This window comes from Pundamilia nyererei, unplaced genomic scaffold (genome assembly GCF_000239375.1).
Source record: "Pundamilia nyererei isolate P.nyererei 1_Seehausen unplaced genomic scaffold, PunNye1.0 scaffold00091, whole genome shotgun sequence".
Lineage (NCBI taxonomy): Eukaryota > Metazoa > Chordata > Actinopteri > Cichliformes > Cichlidae > Pundamilia > Pundamilia nyererei.
In genome coordinates, this window is record NW_005187492.1 from 739,090 (window position 1) to 761,340 (window position 22,251).

General features: G+C 40.9%; 1 protein-coding gene across 3 annotated transcripts in view; it reads left to right on the plus strand.

Moving 5' to 3' along the window:
- The window catches only part of igsf9ba (immunoglobulin superfamily, member 9Ba), a 74,344-nt gene extending 53,711 nt beyond the window's left edge, over positions 1 to 20,633 (plus strand). Inside the window, exons 12-21 of one of the 3 annotated variants that reach the window (XM_005739320.1) lie at positions 2,639 to 2,762; positions 4,029 to 4,204; positions 6,750 to 6,976; positions 7,194 to 7,278; positions 7,356 to 7,517; positions 7,849 to 7,894; positions 8,710 to 8,796; positions 9,519 to 11,144; positions 16,394 to 16,524; positions 16,609 to 20,633. In XM_005739320.1, the coding sequence (XP_005739377.1) occupies positions 2,639 to 2,762; positions 4,029 to 4,204; positions 6,750 to 6,976; positions 7,194 to 7,278; positions 7,356 to 7,517; positions 7,849 to 7,894; positions 8,710 to 8,796; positions 9,519 to 11,144; positions 16,394 to 16,524; positions 16,609 to 16,817 (2,873 nt within the window). In that variant the 3' untranslated portion in view covers positions 16,818 to 20,633. Of the gene's footprint in view, positions 1 to 2,638; positions 2,763 to 4,028; positions 4,205 to 6,749; positions 6,977 to 7,193; positions 7,279 to 7,355; positions 7,518 to 7,848; positions 7,895 to 8,709; positions 8,797 to 9,518; positions 11,145 to 12,690; positions 12,737 to 16,393; positions 16,525 to 16,608 lie in introns of those variants that run through there. The other 2 variants (XM_005739323.1, XM_005739321.1) reach the window with 2 other exon arrangements.
- Positions 20,634 to 22,251: the final 1,618 nt, after the last annotated feature.

Here is a 22,251-nt window from a genome sequence, read left to right on the forward strand (position 1 = left end):
TTGAACCAAGGGCATCTTTTTTACTCTTTGAATTGACTGACTGAAGTGTTGACAAAGGCAAACAGGGTTATTAAGTTTGAAACAGGCTGCTGAAAGCCTTCATGTGCATTGGTAGAGCCAGTCTTACATTGTGGATCTTCTTATTTTATTTGTATTCTGCGATCAAGTTGCAGCATTCAACCTGATCTCAACGATTTTACCTTTAAGTACCTTTTGTTGTATTCTTTGATCCAAATTGATTTCGCAACACTGACAATGCCTTTTACTTACTTAAGATGTCACAATTTCCTTATGTCTGGAATCCCAGCCATTTAAGTGCGCTGCATATTGTAGCTTCATCGATATATAACTAATATGGCAAAAGAAGTTATGATGATTTGCAATTAAATTTCAGATTCTTGTCTAGACTTTGAAAACCTACTGTTGGTTAGAAGTTCAGTTTATCATAAATCAAATTCAAAAAGGTGAACTTACAGTTTCTTAGTTACAACTTATTGTCTTTCATTGAAAGTGAAATATTTCAAACTTTTTTTGGTTTCATTTGTGTTGATTACACCTTAATCTCAAATCTAGTATCATTTAATTTTAAATTTGAGCAGACACCATAAATACATCTCTCTCTAGTTCATGCGCACAATCACAGTCACGAGGAAGACTGCTGACTATACAGATGATGATCATTCACAAGATCCTGTGTGTAATGAATAATATAATATATAAAAGTTTATATAGAAAATATCAAAACATAAAAGTTTACATTTTTAAATAAAATTATGAAATGAAATAATGATTGTTAAAAATTATTTTCTGCAGAGATAGATAGGAGGCACTGGGACAAAGATGGCCGCTAAGCTTTTCTAATGCTATCACCCCAATAAAAAAAGAAATGCTGTAAAAAATGTAAACAAAAACAATGCAATGATTCGTAAATCTGATAAAGGCCATATTTTATTAACAATATTACATTAAAAACACATTTAAATGTTTAAACTGAGAAAATGTACCATTTGAATAAAAAATGTATATTGACTTTGATGGCAGCGACGTATCTTAAAGCAGTTTAGCTGTTTTCCGCTGTGTAGCATCAGCCCTTCATTTAACAATGCTCCATAAACTTCCCAGCATTAAGGAGAGCAGCTGTTGAACGTTTTTGGGGAGGAATGTTGTCCCATTCTTGTCTGATATGGGATTCTAGCTGCTCAACAGTCCTGGGTCTTTTTTATCATATTAAAAATGTAATGATTTACTCATGAAAATATGAAGTCATGCTGTTCTAATAGATGCAGTAATTGGTTTAGTTTTCTTTTACTGAAATATGCAAGACCTTCACTGGAAAAAGCAGATGTCCTTAAACCTGTGTGTGCAAGCTGATGGTTCACCTCCGCTTTAGTCTGAAAGATGCAATTCCCATGTTTTCTGACAAGAATTTCACATTTTAAGTCGTCTGAACAGTTTTCCACTTTGCCTCAGTTCATTTTAAATGAGCTTTGTCCCAAAGAAGACAGCAACATTTCTGCATCACGTTCACATGTGGATTCCTCTCTGAATGATAAAGCTCTTATCTGCATACATGGATGGTAATGTGCTCACAAACAGTGATTTCTGAGCCCACACAGTGATTTCCATGACAGAATCATGCCTGTTTGTAATATACTGCTGTCTGATTGGGCATCCAATATAGACTTTTGGCCTTGCACACAGAGATTTCTCCAGATTCTCCGAGTTTATTGATGATATTATACTCTCTAAGATGCTCTTTTATACCCAACCATTAGCAACCTGCAAAACATGTCTAAGCTGTTTCCTAGCTATGTGTTGCCCCCATCTCATCTCATCTCTTTTTTAGATGTGTTGCTGCCATCAAATTCAAAACTAGCTAAAATGTTTAATAAAAAAGTTTAAAAAAATCAAAATATTAATGTAGTTTATCAAAGAAATGTTTAATATTTTTTAAAAACAGATGTGAGAGCTGTACAGGTAAATCATAAATTCTGTGAACTCTCCTCTGGTGAAAGCGAGCAGATCAGTAAGACTGACACCGTGGTCCATTGGCCTATTTTCCAAGGATTCATCACAGTGTTGCACAGCTGGCAACGTTCAGCTCGCCTCCATGTGACCAGCACTAAGCTGGCAGGTGTGGCAGGGTGGTGCAGACAGCTGTGCTCCTCCGACCACCCACAGGTCTCCCTTTTATCCCAGTGAGAACTAACTGGCTTCAGGCCACACTGCACAGCTGCTAGGCCTGTTTGGTGGGGTGAGATGAGCTGCAGATAGCACTGCTGCACTTGAATTGCCTGACCTTACGCTGGTCACCACCTCAGCCAGCGTCACATGATTTGCATAGAGCTGGCAGATGCATGACACAGCAACATTTGGAGGGTGAAAATAGTATAAATAGCATAAATAATTTGCGTCATTTACATTATTCGACTAAAACACAAATCATAGTAATTCAGAAACAGACAGTTATATGTATAAAATGTCAAAACAGTATTAGTATTTACAGAATTTCTATAGCTTAATCACTGCAAGTGATATTAAGTGATGTGTGGGTGTAAGATGTTATATTATAAGTAAATTAGTATGTGTGCATTATGAATTTATTCCCACTCTGTCTCTGTCTCTGTAAATCACTCAGGCACCAGCCCACACGCTCCTGGCAATATCCATGTACTGCCCTTAACAACCTCTGCTAATGTGTCCTGGGAACCAGGTTATGATGGCGGCTTCGAACAGACATTCTCTGTGTGGTATGGTCCAGTGTGAGTACTCTCACTTTACTTTAAATCAATGCCAGCAGTCTGCATAGATGCAGAAACAGATGGTAGCTGGAGGTAGACGCGTACGTCCGGATTAGTCGGAGCTCTTCTTCGCAAATTCAGTCAGACGCTCACAGCGGGATTTTTTTTGACTCGAGGTATTTAGTGTATATAGATATAGATGTGCATAATTCATGGTGTGCACTGAGAACTTAATGGAGTGTCACTGCAGGAACACCCCAGATGGCATCACAAAAATGTAGAATATTTTTCCCTGTGTGCAAATCATTTATCCTGGTGTATCCAGAAAGACATTTGTTGACTGTAAACATGAAGACAAGGACATCACAGACATGAGTATGTGAGTCACAGTCTGCAGTTGTGCCTCTGTAAGCGATACTGTAATTACATACTGAGCACATTTTTTAATGTCGAGCAAAACACATTATGGCTGAGTGGAGTGCAGTATTGTGGACACAATGAATACAATAAAACACAATAAAATAGCTGTGACTTACACAAGACTTACATGATAGAGAAATACACAAAGTATGTATTAATGTATCTTTAATTAACATAATATTTATCTTTTTATGCACAAAGAGGACATTTATATATTTTTTTTTAGTCTAACAGGAAAAATATTAAGACTTTTTTGGAAAAGAGTCTAAGAAAAAAGGCAAATTTATGTTTATCTGATGTTCTTTACATTTTTATTTTAAAATTTTCCCCCAGTTTCCAAGACTCTGGAAAACAATATTCAAATCCAAATATTATGTATCTCACACTATTATAAAAGCAAAGGAAAAATTCAGGTGTCCAGTTTATATTTAGGTTTTCCTTAAAACGATGCATATCAGGAACTGTTCTGTGCATTATTAGATTAAATTCTCATTTTTTGACTGAACTAGACCAGGCATATATATTTATGGAATAGGAAAAGTTGCTTACACCTCATGGGGCTGATGATGTGAACTGTTTCAACTGCTCTCCATTTCTCTGGCAGGCTGTTCTAACAGCTCAGAGCTTGAAATTAAAGGCTGCCTCTCCCAAAGTTTTTCTCCTACGCGTTACAGTGTTTCAAAGAGTCGAGCCTGGAGGTTTCATAAATCGTAAGCATGCTAGATTGATCCGAGTCTCTAAAACGTTATAAAAGTTACTCTGTTTGGTGCGTCGCCTTTAAATTAGATGCAGCTTGTCATGTGACTGTTTATAGTTAATTAATCATTATAGATTTTCTCTTTGTCTGCTTTATTTCTCTGTCCGTAGGTCAAAGAAAATAGACTTCGGTCCTCATGACTGGCATTCGATGCCAGTTTCTGGTGCTCAGACCTGGTTGGTGGTGCCAGGGCTGGAGGCTGGGACAGAGTACCAGTTCAGTGTGTTGGCTCAAAACAAACTGGGCACGGGCCCATTCAGTGAAGTTGTGACAGTCACCACTGCAGGTGGGTACTGCTAATCAAAGGATGTTCCAGCCATGTTTGCTGCTTTTTGACTTCAGAATCAACCCGCTGAGTTGCACTGAGACACTATTTCTAATTTTAGACTATAACCAGACACAGTGTGGAATATACTGCCCTCTAGTGATGGTTAAACTCATCCTGTCCTATGCTTAGTTTTATTGTTTAAATGTGAATGCTGTACTCAGATTTCCAGATGAGATACAGTCCAATGTGATTTTGTATGTTTGTATGTGCTCATCTCCATCACCTTCAAAAGCTCAGAGCAACAAATTAAATGAAGAAATGCAGCCACAGTGGCTGTGTAGGTTTATTTAAGCCCTACTTTACAGTTCTTAAGCTTACTTTATTATGTAATGCAGGCTACCTTGTTGGTAGAGGTTGTTGGACATGATGACATGTTTTACTTAGTGAGACTCTTTGTATGTTTTATTGTAGAAATGAAATGTATATTGAACCCGTAAGTTTATCCGTATCATCTAATTCAGAAATAATGGAAGTTACAAGAAAGATAGAGACACACTTGTGTTGTTGACATTCAAACTGTTAACAAATTGGTGTCACAAAGTTTTATAGGAAGATTTCCAGACTGTACTAGTCATTACAGTCTGGAAACAGCTAATGTGGATGTTAATTAATAATGTTAAACATGAGATCCTTCAGACACTTTGAATGGCCAGACAGGAAATGGAAGAAAAGCCGCAGGTGTTAAAGCCTTTGATAGATGTCAGCCAGAGGCATTTTTGATCTTGTGTAATAAATGTTTGCCTAAGGAGCAGCCTGCTTGTGAATTCAGCTACATGGGGCTAGTTTGAAGAGGATCTTGACTTGAAATATAGTGTTTTTGCTTTGTTTTGTTGTGTTTTTCAATATTACCTTATTAAGTGATCAGTTTCTAAGCAGTAAAGAGTTAAATTATAACAAGACTACAGTATTACTCTAAGGGAATTGTTTCTATTTATTCGTTTAAGCCAGGGGTCAGCAACCTTTAACACCCAAAGAGCCATTGGGACCCGGTTTCCACGCAAAAGAAAACACTGGGAGCCGCAAATACTTTTTGAAATCTAAAATGAAGATAACACTGTATATATTGTTTTTTACCTTTATGCTTTGTGTGAACAACTAAAGTGTGTTGCTTGTGAAATCCATGAAGTGCTACAGAGAAAATTAAATTTTATTTATGTTATTAACACATTTTGAACTCTTAAAGAAATATAACCAAAGGAAAGACACCCAGCTGAACTAAAAGGATCCATGTAGCAAACAAAAACTGTTATATCGCCTTTGGGCTTTTGGAGCCTTGACCTGACTTTTAAAAAATAGTTGGAAAAAAAGCACTATGCTGCTAAAAAATGAAAAATAGATATTTGCAATATTCTGCCTAAATATGTATTTTACCTGGTTAATGTGTGTGGCGGGGCGTGGTCTGCAGCGCCGCTGCAGGGGAGGCGCCTTAACGTCTGTGCTCTCTCTGCTGTTGTGTTGGTGTGTGTCGGGCTGTGAGCTGCAAAGCTACAGCCGGCTGTATGCGTACAGCAACCGTGTGTGAAAAGTGGTCAATAAAGAGATGCTAAAGAGCGTGTTCATGGAAACATCGTCGGGTCTGCCGTGGTATGTTTACAATGGGACTTCTGCTTCTGTGCAAATCGGGGCTTTACAAAGTCACTTTCATCTTTACGCAGGACTGTAAGCTGTCATCTGTGAGGCGTGAGCGGTGTTTGTTTTTAACATAGTTCACGGAGGAGAATAGCTGCTGACATAATGTGGATCCAAAGAGCCATAATTGGCCTACCTGGGGTTGAAAGTCTCGATAAATGCACGGCGTTTCGGCGGGTATACCGGCTTCAGCGAGTGTGACGCTTATTTTGAGCGATGAAAAAATAATAGAACGTAATTTTATTTTTATATTTCAATATCACAATAATCTTCCAATTTAGAACTACAAGTTAAAAAAGAACTAACATAAATAAAATACACTTCAGCTAAATACTTCTAATTTATTTTCACATTATGTGCACATACCCCTGGGTATGTGCACATAATGCCCATTGGATAATCCGGCCCAGATGGTGGGGGTACTTTTTGCCTCGTGAGCCCTGATTCGGCCTCACATTGCCAACTGTTTTCCTTCATTTAGCAAATGTTAAATGAGGTCTGCAAAGTTCTGACCTAATTCACACTCTCAGATGGAAACCAGTAGGCTTCTGCTGTTTAATACATTTCTCCACGACCTATAATGAAATATTTTGAGTTAACCAATCAGCTTTGATTAACCTAAGAAATGTAAGAAAAGTCAACGCTCTTTGTGTTGCTATTTCTGATTTCTTGGTAATCGTTACATCCAAAGTGTACTCTGATGCTCCATTGATGGAGGCCCCTGAATGGAGCCCATCCAGAGTTTTTATCTGGACCCTATCTAACTCTTTAAAAAAAAAATGTGATCACACAAGCAACACCCTGTAACTTTTTTTGTTTGTTTGATTTTTTCCCCCCATTGAACACATTTTCATAATGCATGGTTGGTTCACAGGCTCTCCTCTGGGTACCCCAGAACCACTGGTGCTTCTTACTCCACCACGGTGCCTCACAGCCAATCGCACGCAGCACGGTGTCCTCCTCACGTGGCTCCCTCCAGCCAACCACTCCTCGCCCATCGACCGTTATATCATGGAGTTTCGCCTTGGGGAGAGGTGGGAGGTTCTGGATGACTTAATCCCTTCAACTGAGACCGAGCTCATAGCCAGAGACCTTGTTCAGGTCAGTATATGGAAATTTAGCTGTGTAACTTTGAATCCTAAGGAGTAGAAAAGTAGTACTTTTTTGTCAATCCAATTAAGGAAAAGTAGCTCCTCTTTGGTATGCAAACAGTTATAAATAAGAAGCTGCTTTCAATATATCATGTGCAGCAAGACAATGCCTTATAGTCTGAGCACAATACCCTGCATTGCAGCGCATCTCTGCATCTCTCTGACAGGAGTCCTGGTATGAATTTCGAGTAATGGCTGTTATGGATGACCTGATCAGCGAGAGCAGCAATGTTGTGGGAGTTTCTAGCACAGGTGAGTGTCTTTGTGCTCGGCCCTTATGAATAATCTATTTTTAAGTTGTTACTCCATATCTCCTTTTATGCTCTCAGATCCCTTCCCTGCTCCAGAGTTGCCAGATGAGGGTTTGGCGCGACCTGTGGTGGCAGGAGTCGTGGCAACTATCTGTTTTCTGGCAGCGGCGGTACTGTTCAGCACTCTAGCAGCTTGCTTTGTCAACAAGCAACATCGTCGCAAACTCAAGCGCAAACCAGGTTAGTCTCCCCTTTCACTTAAATTTACATAGATTAGGTAAAAGTTCATGTTTGACCGTGGATGGGTTTATCAATGGGCTCAGAGGCACAAAGAAAAACACAAAGCAAGCACAAAGAGACAAAAAATGACAACAAAGAGTAACTAAGAGGTAAATTGTTTGCAGTTGTTTTTGGTCTTTTTCAGTCTGTCTTGCTTTTTGTGTTGCTGGGCGGGGGTCCTTTATCGTCTGCGCCCAGAAGCTCATTGTCTCATAATTCATCCCTGTGACTGACTTTTACCTGTGGTGTTCATTAGAGAAAATCCTAAACTTAAATGTGTTTGTCCTCTCAGATCCTCCCTTGTCGGTGACACACTTCAGGAAAAGCATTGAGTCGCCGTAAGTAAAGCTACCCCAGAGCCTCTCCTGTCTGCTAGAGGTCGCCACTACTGTTCGTCCTCTCTTACACCTGTTATAACTATCTGTGCCCTTGCATGCTGTGACAAGTCATACACGTTAACATTAAATAACACTCAGTTCTGACCTGTCACCTGAAAATACCTTTTGGAGCCTACTGGGAAGAATTGATTTTTACCCTCAGCATGTTTTCTCCAGTGCTTTTAAACAACAAGTCAGTATCTAACATGGTATATCTGAGGAAAGTCTTGAAAATGAACCAAAAAAACCCCCCATTGATGACATGATTGGGCTTCTTGGTAGGTGTAAAAGAACATGAACAGTAGCAACCTCTAGCGGATCACGGGAAAAATTAAGGAGAGTTCAAAGCAGCAAAGTCTGCATTTTAAGCACATTACCCAGAGTGCTCAAGCTGCAGTATGTGTATTGATTTTTGATCCATCTGTATTCTTTAACACTGTCTGCTTTCTGCATGATTCTCAGTGTTTAATGATGCTGTTTCTTTGTACAGTATCAGCTACACGTGCGTACCTGTCTGTCTGTATATCTTGTGTACATGTATGACTGCATTTCAATCTCAAAAGATGCTCCTTTGTGACTCTAATCTGTGTAAATCCCATTGCAGAGTAAATGTATGTTTGCTTGTGACTTTAAAACCTAAAACATCAGTATCAGATTGCTTCTTTCTATTTTTTCATGAAATGGTCCAGGCTGCTCAGGGAGTTTACACTTAGTCCTTCCAGCAAGTAGCATAGTTAAAGATGAACCAGGCCCGTGTCGTTTGTTTCCCATCGCAGGCCTCCTCTCACCCCCTTGCCAGGGGTAGAGCCCTGCTGGGACGAGCCTGCCAGGAGCAGTTTCTTGCCCCCGCCGGCCAGCCCCCTGTGAGTGCCTGCCTGCACCAAAATACAGAGTGTGCTGCACTGCACTGGCTTGGCTGCATGGTTAATGCATTGCATAGAAATGATTAGCTCACAGTGATTATTTGTAGTTGTAGGGGTGCCTACTATTTGCATGCACAGACTTCCATGCACCATACAGGGATTAAATTGCACTAGCTCAGCTGCATGTACAGTACAGTACTGTGTATATGCACTCACATTCTAATTGATGTCTACCCGATGCATTCAGTGACCCAGTACAGTAAGTGTCGAGTATGCTGCTCCTGGTGTGGGCAAATGAGGCCTGGTTAGATGTCATCTGCTTTCCACACATCACCATTTGGTGCAGCATATGGAAATTGGTCTCACGTCTGCTCAAGAAGATGTAGACTCAGTAGATCTGTGATACGGTTGTCATGGTTGCGTTGTTGGCTTTTCTCTCATCCCGTCACTCTTTGGTTCATTAGCTGCAGCCCCTATCAGGAGTCTGCTGCCGCCATAAACTGGCCATTATACCGTAATGAAGTTCATTATGGCTGCCTTGATCGAGCGCTTTGGCTTTCTACTGTGTCATCTGTTTACAAACCGCAATCATATCAGTTTATTTCAAGTATCAGAGATTTTTGGGGATTTGCTTTAAAATACTCCTACCACTATCCGCTTCATCTGTTATGTGTTAAATTAAGCCAGCGTTCTGTGTCTGCATTTTTATTTTTTTTTATCAGGTTATCATCGGGGAAGATAAGTCCAGAGAGCTCCCCTCCATCTCGGCCCCGTTCTCTTTCGTCGGAGGGTTCCCACGGTCCGGGCCTGTATGTCAGGAAGCTCCCGAGTCCTCAGAGAGAAAAAGAAAAAGAGCTCTCCTTCTACAAGAAAACCAAGCGTGCCATAGCCAGCAAGAAATACAGTGTGTCCAAACATGAGGCAGAGGTCACCACGCCTATTGAGCTGATAAGCCGTGGCCCCGATGGCCGCTTCGTCATGGAGACCAGCCCACCTCCCCGCCGCATCCAGGGCTTCCCCTTCGCAGAGGAGTCTGACATGTACCCTGAGTTCCGGCAGTCCGATGAGGAGAATGATTTTGACCCAGGGCCTCTGCCGCCCATCATGCCCACGCTGCGGCCCCAGCTCTCCCCAACGTCCTCGAGCCTGGAGTCAACGCAGCCCCCCACCTACAGCCCCCGCCTACACAGGCCCATGGAAGGTATGAGCTTTGCAGAGGGCAGTGCACTTCACGCCTCAGGGCAGGCCCCGGCCTCCCGCTACAGGGGCTTTCCCCAAGGCCCATTCTATGGGTATCTAGGCAGCCGCGCTGAATCAGGGATTCCACCACCATTCTACATGCCTGACATCAGCCCACGTAGCTCCGCTCTATCCTCACCCCCAGGCACCGCCGAGGGGCCCTTTGGTTACCCCTCCATCCCCGAGGAGAGTGGAGAGATGGAGCACCATCAGTACACTGCCTCTGGCCATTCTCTGTCTCACACACACAGCCCTCCTTCTCGCTCACCCGAAAGCTGGCAGCCTCACGAGTTACCCTTCCTGGGTCTAGAAGGTCCACGGTTCATATATCCACCTCACCATCCGTTACATCACCCCCAGGACCTCCCTGACCCACCCCCATATCCTCCTCACTCTCTCCCTCCCAGTCGCCTGCACCTCCCACACCTAAAGGATCCAATAAGCCCTGGACTCCTGCAGCTGGAGGTTCCTGTGGCTCCCCCAGGCAGAGACAGGCCCCCAGGGCCTCCGGTTAGGCGTTTAGCTATGCAACAGGCCCAGAGTCTCGGCCAGCTCAGACACACGGCCCACGGTGTGGGTGTACCAGTGTTGCCTTACCCTGACCCGGCAGTCCGTGCAGGGAGCCCAAGCACAGCCCCCAGTAGTAGCCCTCAGTCCTGGCTCAGCCCGAGGGCGGGGCGCCGGGCAGACCCCAGCCTACCCCCACTAGTACTCCAACCCTCCCGCCTCTCTCCACTCTCCCAGAGCCCACTTAGCACCCAGCCGGGTTCCCCAGATATTCTTGTAAGGCCTCCTCCGCGCCCCAGCATCCTCCGCACCTCTCGGTCTCTGGAGATGCCTGAGATCACCCTGCAGCCCTCGGCTACTGTCAGTTTCTCTCGGAGGTCCTCCCTGACCGCCTCTCCTACTCAGAGCCAGGGCGCCAAGCAACCCAGCCCCAGTTACCACGCCCACATGTCCTATGCCTCCACTGCAGCCAGTTACCCCTCCCAATCCCCCTCTCCCCCTCCGGAGGGCAGGGATGTTTTCGGGCAGAGGCCATCCCAGAGAAGGACAGAGGAGGAGATGCTACCCTCAGAGCCCTCCCAGCTCCAGATATCAGCCTCAGGGTAGGTGATCCATTGCAGTAGAGAATAGTCACACATTTTTTTAAGGAGGAGACTTTTCGTCTGCTCGCTAAATATCCTCAGTATCACTTTGATGTTTCCATTAAGAAGTAATTAAGATGCATATTGTACTTTAATATGCAGAAGGCATGTAATTGCATTTAGCACACATTGTGTCAGTTCATTAAAAATGATCTAAACATTAACATTGAATAGCATGTGAAAGCTCAGTGTGATTTTAAGATCATGTATTTTTGTATATAGTACTGATGGCTCGTAATCAATAGAATCGATGAAATATTGATCATAATTCAAACTTAAATCAACTTTAAAAGCCATTTTTTCTGTTTCCCATGTTGAATCTAAAATCTTTGAGTTAAAGTATTTTAAAAACTGAGTATAAATTATATTAAATCGGGTCAGTTTATGAAACTAGTGTTTATAGGTTTAACCTCAACAATTTACTGTACATTTAATGAACAATTACATTTATTATTTATACCATTATTCTGTCACCTTCCAGACTATTTATTCATGGATAATAAATTGCTTACTTATTCATAACTCAACCAATATTAGAGCTAGTAGCTTATAGCCGCTTGCAGCAGAACACTTTTCTTCTTTGTTGAAGAAGATTGAAATTGTAAAAGTCTATATTGTAGCTTAGCGATGGAAAGAAAGTGTAGAACAAAGCAGTTGGTAGTTTGTACACATTTAGTAGTTGACACATACTCATTGTGTTATGTTATTCATTAACTTTCGCTTCTTGCTCATAAACTAATAAGATTGTTTTAAAAAGAATTAGTAAACAATTTATGAACAAATAATGAAGCCATAATCTCAACTTATCAATACTTTATAAGGATGGATAACAAACCATCTGGCCTATAGTTATACAGTTGGATGAGTTGTGTTTATAATAGTAAAGTCATAAATAGAAGGCTCTGTGTCTGTCACTTGATCATAAAAAGTAAGATGTTAAATATATCCTGGGACTCCCACTTTTCTAGAAGGTCCAAAATTGGAGCGCTAAAGAGGCAAACGAAGTGTTTTGAGGAAGATGACTTGGCAAAATAGTTCACTTTAATCCGATGTATTGCAGAGTGATTTATTAACCACTAAAGTAATATATTCAAAAATAATTAGTGTCAAGTTATAAGGCATATAACATATAATGGCTGCATTATTAGAAAGTGGCATCCGTAAGGATAAAAACCGACTAACCCGCTTAAATAGAACAATAGAATTTTTTTCTCGTAGTATTGGTAGATCAGTGGCCGTGCACATTTACTACATAAAGGAGGAAATGTTATGCTTTACACCCACATTTAAACACATCTACACCCCGTAGAGTTTCTTTACTGCACACACTCCTGTGGCCCCTCACACCCACCTCACTACCCTAGAAGCTACAATCACATGGTAGCTAAAGCCATGCAGCAGAGACTCGCTCCTGCACTATCACTGGCCTTTAAGGGAAAGTAGCTTATAGGGCTGCTGCTTTTTAGAGGGTAAGGGTCTTACCTGATTTGTTTTTGATTGATCTCAGCTATCTGGGCAGCGTTGTTGTGACCCGGTCCCCTACGCCGCAATAGGTAAGGGTCGGACCCATGTCTGAGAGGGGAGGGGTCAGCAGGGGGAGGGCTCTAATCACTCTCTCCTTTAAAGGGGAATCGCTTTGGGTTGTGCCTCTGTGCTGGATTCAAGTGAAGTGCAACTAATGGTAATAATGACTGCAGGACACATTTGTCAATACAGTTTCAAGGCAGAGTAAGCCTGCTGTGGTGTAGGCTACAGTAATTAGGCTTGTGAGCAAGCAGGAGGAGTGGTTTTGGATTGTGGAGAAGCATTTGATTTTGTCCTTTTCATTGTTTGAACGCAGACATGTTTCCCTGCACTAAAAAAAAAAAGAAAAAGCCTTGAATCAATAGAGGACGCACATGAATGATAGACTGGAGTATTCCCCTTTAAAGTTTTGTTCCATGTGCAAAATGCCATGCATGCATTCTCTAAACTTCTCTCTACAACCAAACAAATAACAACAATTCTCAAACTAAATTCTTTGTCACATTTGTTGTCCTAAGTGCTTTCGTTTTTTCTGTCATGTGACTGTTTTTAATGGCCATTTCCTCTTCCTGTCATGTGACTTGTTCTTTAACGGCCATTTCCTCTACCTGCCATCTCCTCCCGTCAGCATGGTGAAGCCTCTGTACGCAGTGTTCATGTTTCTGAAAGTGTGCTGTATAGTGTTTATGTCTATGGAAATGAGCAATATTTTAACACTGTTGCCTCGGCACACAGTTTATGTGATGATAATGGAAGTGTTCTCTAACTGTCCAGGACTGTTGCAATTCACCGATTTGTCTCCCCCTCTCTGCTAATGGCTCTCAATCTTTCTCTCCACAGTGACAAATGATGGACAGCATCTCTAAAGCTTTGTGTTCCCATGCCTTTTGAAACAATACATGTTTGGCGCGACAACCTGACTTAATGAAAGCATTAAGTCAGGTTCGACGCTGTTTGCATTCAGTTCTTTGAAAGGCAAAGAGCCAACAGTGAGCCTCGTGAACACAAGCTTAACTTTTTGTGAGGTTATTGGACTTTTTTTTTAATTTAACTTTATTGCATCTTTCTATGAGAGAGATGGACAACAAAAGTACAACAAGCGTATTCCAGTACGAGGTAAAACTGCTTCTAAGCAGACCACTGGAAGTGAGGATACCTTGACGTGATGTGATTACTTTGTGCTGATTAATTAATTATTTTCATTCAACTTCGCATGCATCACTCATGAAATGAAAATAGTTCTCAAGGTTTCAGGAACACCTTCCTGTGTGTTTTCTGCTTTTTGGTTTTTTGAAATGTGCAGAACTTTCATGTTAGGACGCAGAGCAATCAGAGAAATGCAGAGTACATAAATGGACTGCAGGGGTTGGCAACCTTTTTTTATGATGATAAGTTTGACCTCATCTACAATTTTATAATATTATATGCACAGTTTGGGTTGCAAAATTATAGCCATAGCTGCGATGCAGCTGACTAATAAGTAAAATACAGAAATTTTCCCAGTAATTAAGTAAGTAACAGTTAGTGTGGACAGAGGCAAGTGTTAAAGGAATTAATTAAAGCCTCTTTTATGTAATCATCTTCTCTGACTTTGAGTTGAAAACAGGGGTGTCAAGCATAAGGACTGGGGGCCAGAATCGGCCCGTTAAAGACTCCAATTTGGCCCTCTTGAGAATGTAAAGGAGTGTATAGATTTTGAACTTCTAACTGGCTTTTCCTATTGACAAAGATCTTCCCATGTCCATTCATACTGTACTAAAGCAACTAAGGAATAAATAAACATTTAAATAACAGAGAAAACTCAATTCACTTTTATTTATATAGCCCCAAATTGCAACATCAGGGAAAACTCCCTTTCAACAGGAAGAAGCATCCAGTAGAGGCAGGCTCAGGGAAACACGGCCACCTGACGGGGTGGGGGGAGGAAGACAGGACAAAGACATGATGTGGAATAATATTAAAAATAGATTAATAATAACTAATGCAGAGTGGTGTATAAACATATAGTGAGTGAAAAAAAGGGTGAGTGAGGAGTAACAGTCAGTGCATCATGGGAAGCCCTCAGCAACCTAGACCTATTGCAGCATAACTAAAGAAGGATTTGGGGTCATGTGATCGAACCGTAACTATAAGTTTTATCAAAAAGAAATGTTTTAAGTCGAGCTGGTTCCACAGAAGAGGGCCTTGAAGCGGAAAGCTCTGCTCCCCATTCTGTGTTTAAATACTCGCAAATAATCCAGCAGTGGGAGAACACAGTGCTGCATTCGGGTGAAATGGTACCATAAGGTCTTTAAGATAAGATAGGGTCTGATTATTCAAGACGTTGTATGTGATGAAAATTATTTTAAATTAGATTCTGGGTTTAACAGGGAGCCAATGAAGTGAAGCCAGTATGGGAGAAATATCCTGTCTCTTTCTAGTCCCTGTCAGTACTCTTGCTACAGGATAGAAATTTCTGTTTTAAACAGGGTCCCCAGTGGAAAGAAAAAACAAGGACATTTCTGTGAATTAACAGAAAAAACTTTATTACATTACATTTTATAATTCCAGGGAAATGAGCTTCCAGACCTTTTTCTGTAATTTTACCCATTAATTTCTTTCAATTTAAGCCCAATTTGCCATTTACTAAATCAGCATTTCTGTGTCATGCACTTGAAGATATCTGAGGGACAGGGGAGGATTGTATGGCAGCCTAAAGACCTCTCAGCATGAACTGTATGGTGCTTGTAAAGTCACATTACCATGTCAGCAAGTCTGATTCACCAAAACAAGATAACAAGAAGCCCTTTTATTAGTAACGTTTAGCAACAGGGCAACCGCCACTTATATATAAGGCACACATTTCTTCAGCCCACAGCTGAACACGTTTGAAAAAAGTGACCCCAAATTTTGATTGGTAGTCTGTATTTTATGAACCATTGTCCGTCTCACGGGCCACTACTTGAAAACGAGATTGTGTGCTGACGCAGGTGACGGTCAGAGGTTGCCGACCCCTGAACCTACGGTCTAGTAAAAATAGCGCTAATAGAGAATTTTGTACAATTTTTTTAGACGACTTCATTGGTACAGGAACTGTCAAGTTCCAGAAATTATTTTCATTTTATGAGTTTTATACAGCAAAGAGGCCAATATTGCTCGCATTTCTGAAGCAGTCACTATTTAAAGACCCAAATGTTAAAGCGAAAGCTTGCTGTAAACTTAGCACGTTTCTTTTATAGTTTTGTCTCTAAGACTCGATGAAATCCCAGATTATAAAGAGTGTTATTCCACCAAAATCAGAAGAAAATGAACTGATTGAATGAATTGAATTTGAGAACAAATACACTTTAATTATAAATCCCAGAGTGGGTCTTTAACATAATGATTGTTTAAGAAAAACAAATGTATAGCCAATAATTCACCAACTCCACTGCCACCTTAAGTCAACTATTCTTTCTTTCTCTTTTTCGTTCTCTTTCTTTCTTTGTATCTAACTTTTCTCATCCATCACCGCAGATAGAAAGTGGAAATTCATCATCTTAGTGAAAGGGCTCTCAGTAGAAGTTCAAGAGCTCATCAAATCATATGATAGCACCTTCTGGAAATAGAAATGAAAGTGCCATTTTGTCTGTTCTCTCTGAGACGTGACCGAACACGACTGTTGGATTAATCCAGAACAATGTGTGCTGTGTCTTTCATCTTCTCAGGGAACCTCTAGGTGCGTCTAGCGATACTGCCGGGTCTGAGAGCTTACCAGCACTGCTACAACACTGTATTACTAAAGCCAAGGGAGTGGCTGCCAACAACAATAACAACACAACCTCCGGAAGGAGAACAGGTTTGTCTGACGATCGGAGAGCAGCCACAAAAGATTACCGATCAAACGGCCGTCCTGTATATGAGTCCTTTGCCTCTCTTTCAGGTGCGTCTCTCTCTCAGACCCAGCAGCAATCTCAGACACCCCAAGAGGGAGAGGATCTTAACCTCCCGAGAAAGAGGAAAAAGCAAAACAAGAAGAACCCCTATCTCTATTTGACCTCCTTCCTGCGCCGCAGGCAGTTCGAGGAGGACCAGACAGGCATTCTGGCCAGTGCAGACTCAGAGGGCCCAAATTATGGGACTCTACGCTGACCCGTGTGCCCAACAAGCCATTGGACTCGACTAAACTGACCACCCCTGAGAAATCCCACCTCAGCACGTCCTGCTCTACCCAAATATCAAACGAATACCTTTCTTATAATCCTTAAAAAGTTAATCTGCGTTTCGGGGAGTGGGAAACATTGAGCTGAATACTCCGGGGTTGGAAGACAAGAACAATGGCTTTTCCGGGTTGTCACTGCAACTTGTCTTTGAGGAATTTCACTTGAAAATGCTCTGAAAATATATAATGTATATAAATAGTAAAACAAGGGAATTAAGCTTCCTCCTACAGTAATAAAAAAATGTGTTGGTTGAGTATGTCACAACACGTTCAAGATTTTTCACTCACTGGTCATTGAGGGGTCCATATCTTTAGGTTTTTCAGTGATACAGCGTACTGTTAAGCCTGGTGCGTCCTCAGACAGGGACATGAGTCTACCTTTCCTACAATACAAATAGATTCAGTATTTAAACACAGGGTTCTTACCACAAATATACCTCAGAGTAAACGCAGATTTGCTGTAATTCTTGTGGTATACTGTACGTACTTGACCTTTTTACATATGGATAAAAAGGTTTATATCACACGCCACTCTCATTCTCTCAAACGGATAATATGGCCTAACTTTATCTACTTTAGAAGCTTTTTATTACCAGTAAAAGCTAGCATATTGTGTTTGTTTTGATTTGTGACCCGATGCCAACAATTAGAGGAAGGCGTCTTCATTTTACTGCGCGATGGTTCAAGTGTGTTTACAGCACTGCGGCGCTGCGTTAAGACAAAGATCATAACCTTCACGAGATCGCTCAAACTAACTTGGGACTCAGATGCTCAGCGGAGGTTGGACTTGAAGGGTCAGAGGGACGGGGGTGACAAATTGTGAACTGTACTGTATGTATTTCATTATTAAGGAAATCATTTGTGGAACGCGGCACAGCTCGAGGTGCCTTTTTTGTTTTTGCCTTGTATTTATCTGTTGTGTTTGCTTATTTTTTCGAACATAAACTGCCTTTTTCTTCGCCTTCTCACGCTTCTCTCACTGTAGGAGTGAGGGAGTCCGATAGCGTGTGTGTGTGTGTGTGGTTTTACTTTTTCTGCCAAGGACTCACGAGAGAAATCGCTACGGAAGATGCATGAACACTTGTTTTGTTTTCTTTTAACATGGGCTTGTGCTTCAACTGTGTATATCCAAATAATAGGATAGAACCAGATTAAAACCTATGAAAAACAATTTTTAAAAAATGCGCACAGTCAGATTAGGAGGGAAAAAAGGCAAATAAATCAACACATTTTTGCACTGTACATGCAAAAGATTTGATGCAAAAATAACCAAGCAGTACAGCGAGGATGTTAATGTTTAGCAGCAGCTCTTAGAGGAGAATGTGATTGTTTCTAAAGCTGTTAACAAGCAATGGGAAATATTCAAACGACGGCCACCTTGACTGTTTATCTTTAACAACTGTAGATTACTTGCTAGCTACTTCTCTCTGTGTTTGTTGATTTTTCGACACTAACCGATACTGAATGTATGTTTTGCTGTACAGGAAATGAATGTCCCAATGTCACAGAACATTGAATGACCCGTCATTATTGCTTCTAGTGTAGCTGAGATTGGTGAGGTGACCAGTTGGCGCATCAAGTCCAAATTCCTGTATGCAGTCCCACACGGTTTCTGAGCCAAGTCCCCGCTTTGATCTGCAGAAGAGGAAAAGCAGTTATCATCGCATTGTCACAGAGACATATCAAACAGTTTTTCTCCTAATAACGACTCAAAGGTTTCCAGCTAAAAAAAAACATCCGCGCGAATGACTCGACTCCACGTCTGCTCGCCGAAATCTTTTGACGAGCGAGAAAGCGGCGCTTGCCTGAAAGCGAGCGCCAGAAATTGGTTTCGTGTAAGATACGAGGAAAAAAATCTATATTTGTTATGTACTGTACATGGTGTGTATTGTATTTGTAAAGATGACGCAAACCATGTTTTACAGGAACACGTTCTTGTATGAGGATGTATGAAAAAGATCCCACGGAAAAAGAAATTAGATTATATATAAAAGTATTTGCTTACAGTACGGCTTTAAGTGGATAATGTTTTTAAAACATTTTAAGGTGCCTAATTTGTCATACTTTAGCAGACGTTATTTTATCTGAGAAGAAAAGAAAGGTTCATGTTAGTACCGTACAGTGTGTTATTGCCATAGCCCGCTGGCTGCACAAGTTGAGTAGTATCCTCTCTGATGTATAGTACGTGAATGCCCATTGGAAAAAGCTTTAGGAGCAGAAGTGTGTTGCCCTCTACTATAATATTTCTGGAACAAAGTAATCCTGTATTTCGCCCGTTCACGAGCACACCTGTAGATTCACTCCAGATCTCTTCGCCTTCACGTGTCCAAAGCAAATAAACGTTTTTTCTAAGAGTCGAGGACATGCTAGAGTCCTGTAAAACACGTGCTGTGGAGGAAATTGTGTTTACATTAGTTCGATGACGAAACGTGTGTTAGGGCATAGTTGCTTTGAACATTACGACTTGGTGCTATGTTTAACTTTGTGGTGCTGTAGAATAGAGGTCTGAAGATTTTTTTCCGTTCCCTGTTTCCACAAGCGACTCCGTCGGCCCCTGGTGTTTTTGAGCAACTAGACACTCTAGGCCCTTTTCGTTAACGGTATCATGGTGTGAAGACAGTGATAGACAATACTGGAAACTAGTAGTGTAACCTCAAATAATAGAGACTTGTGACATTCAGATGAACTCAAGACGACTTGTTTTCTATAGCGTGTTTGCAATGTCTGTCTGTGCTTCCAAGGTACCCTCTCTAAACGATGTTTGTGCTGATATTGAGACTATTAACCCAGCCTAAAAGGAGAAACATAACCTAATTTAGATTAGTACACGCCACAGGACACATGAGAAGGAATCTAAGAGCATCAGATCACGAGGGGATCTTTTCTACACACTTCCTGTAGGTCTTTGGTTAACAGCACTGTTTTTCAAGCACACGACTGCAGGGGCGCTACCGTCTCATGTCACACCGCCACCTTTTTTCAAGGTAGAATTGCCACTAGTACTGTACAGTATAGCCATGGGTAGTCACCAGTCCACATTTGTAATTATCCCCCTCGTAGAAAGGAATCGGGAAAGCTCATACATCCTCTTCCTCGTGGGTTTTTAAGAATGGATGTTGTCTTCCGGGCTTTTTTTCCCTCTCTTTTGTTTTCCTTGCATCTTCAACAGAAACATGTACAGTGTTTAAGAGGGCTGCTTTGGATGTACTGTTAGCTCATTTCTGTTTGTTTTTTGATTCGTTTGTTTTCTCTCAATTTTTCTGCTTACAGCTTTTAGTGCATCACTAGGTGCTGGTAGGATGATACTTAGAAGAGATTTGTTTTTTTCCTTTCGTTTTTAAAAAAAAATTGTATTAATCTTGCATGTAGAGACAATACAAAAACGCCTATTTAGCAATCATTCATGGACATCCGAGCTGGTTGTTATTGGACGGAAAATAGAAATATGTAGTATTTTCTATATTCTCTGTTTTTGTGTACCAGCACTGAGAACTAGAATGTATTATTATCGTAGGCTACAATAAGCACTACATCGTTGACTGTTTTAGCTAATGCTCATACTCAAGCAAACCAAGTAGTGCTTAATTAAAGGAAGAAAATTTACTACATTTCATTTCACTTCCATCCACTGAACTCTGTGCTGTACATCACATGTTTACATGCTGTATTATATGTTTTTATTTTGTTTTTTTATGTGCATAATCTGTCTCCATAATGTTCATATGTAAATAATTCAAAGCAAAAACATTTGTCTGTTTTTTTTTTTTAACTTTTTCTCTTTTTAAAAAAAAAAACAACAACAATGACCTGATGTTTCTGTTTTGTTTTTGGTCAGTTTTTTAGACTTGTCTTTCTTTTCTGTCACCGCATCAGGTATTTATGCTTCACTTAACTTTTTGTGAGCAATTAACTCATACTGTATGGTGCTGTACCAAAGCCTTATGTATAATATTTGTATTACATTTTTTTCTCATTTGCCACTGCTCTCCAGTGAATTCGTCTCAGATCATGTCTTACTCACTCTTCATGTTCAACTGCCATGGATCTTGTTTCTTTATTGAGTAAAACTGAAACCTGAATGAACTATGATGTAAAAACCACCCTGGGCCGTTACCAACTGGCCTTGGATGTACAGCGGCAGTCGTTGCCATCTCAAGCCTTTATAGGGAAAACGCACAGGCTCACTTCCGGTGGCTCGTCATGACGTAGGCATGGGCTTAGCACATGCTCTATGCTCTATCTATGGCATGTCTGTGAGAATATGAAAGCAGTGTTGTGTTCATGTCACCATATCATTTCAAACGTTTAGTCCCATATGAAATTTTCCTCTCAAATTTTTGTATTTTGATATAATAAAAAAATCAAAAGAGGTCCTGTTTTTTCTGTGGTTTTGTGTGACCGGTGAAGAAGATGCTGTAGTTCATACGCTAGACACAGGGTGTAAGTGTTGGGCAGAGAGTGAGGATGGGATATGAGCAGCTTAATCAGGTCAGGGTTTTTTTCCTTTTTGTTGTTGTTGTTTTTTTATTTTAGGACACATGAGCAGGATGATTACAGGAGTGCCAGGTTTCGAATGACCTTTTTTCTTGAATTAAAAAAAGAATAAAAATTATCCTGTGAATGTACTCTTAGATCCGACAGACACAACCAAGGAAGATCAAAGACTCGGTTCAAATGCATGCTTGTTGTTCAATGATTAATATCCCCACCCAGACTTTGAGGAATGAATTGTCCTGCGGCTGAGCCAGAACAAGGAAGACAAATAACCTGAAAGAGGATGAGGTCTGTCACACTGACCTTTGTGCTTTTGTTCAAATTCCCTCTGGCATGCTTGGAAGCAAACACATGCAAAGCCATCTGCATACACCTTAGGAAAATAAAAGTTCACCTAATCCGCTGGTCAAACAGACGACGTCACCTGCGTTTCACAAAGATTGCTGAATAGACAGGGTTAATTGCTCTGTATCTTATTCCTGCTGTTTAAACTATGGCATTTTTTGTGTAAGTCAATAAAGCAAATGTGAGGCTGTTTTTTATTTAAAGAAATGAATAAACATTATTTAACATTGAGTATTTGCCTAATAGTGGTAAATACCACAGTTTACCCGAGGCCTGGGAGCATCAGATATTCATTACAATGATACTATGATATGATGAATGATATAGCCCAAAATAAAATACAAAAAGCCCATTTTAAATAACATGTTTACATATCGGCAGTTTTCTGCCTCAGAGTTAGATGATAAGACCCAAATACATTTTGGATTTGTCTGGTAAATCCTTTAATGTGGCATAAGTACAGGATATGAGAGGGACAGGGGTGGTAAGTATAGCAGCTTTAATCGGTGAAAGGTGGCAAAATCG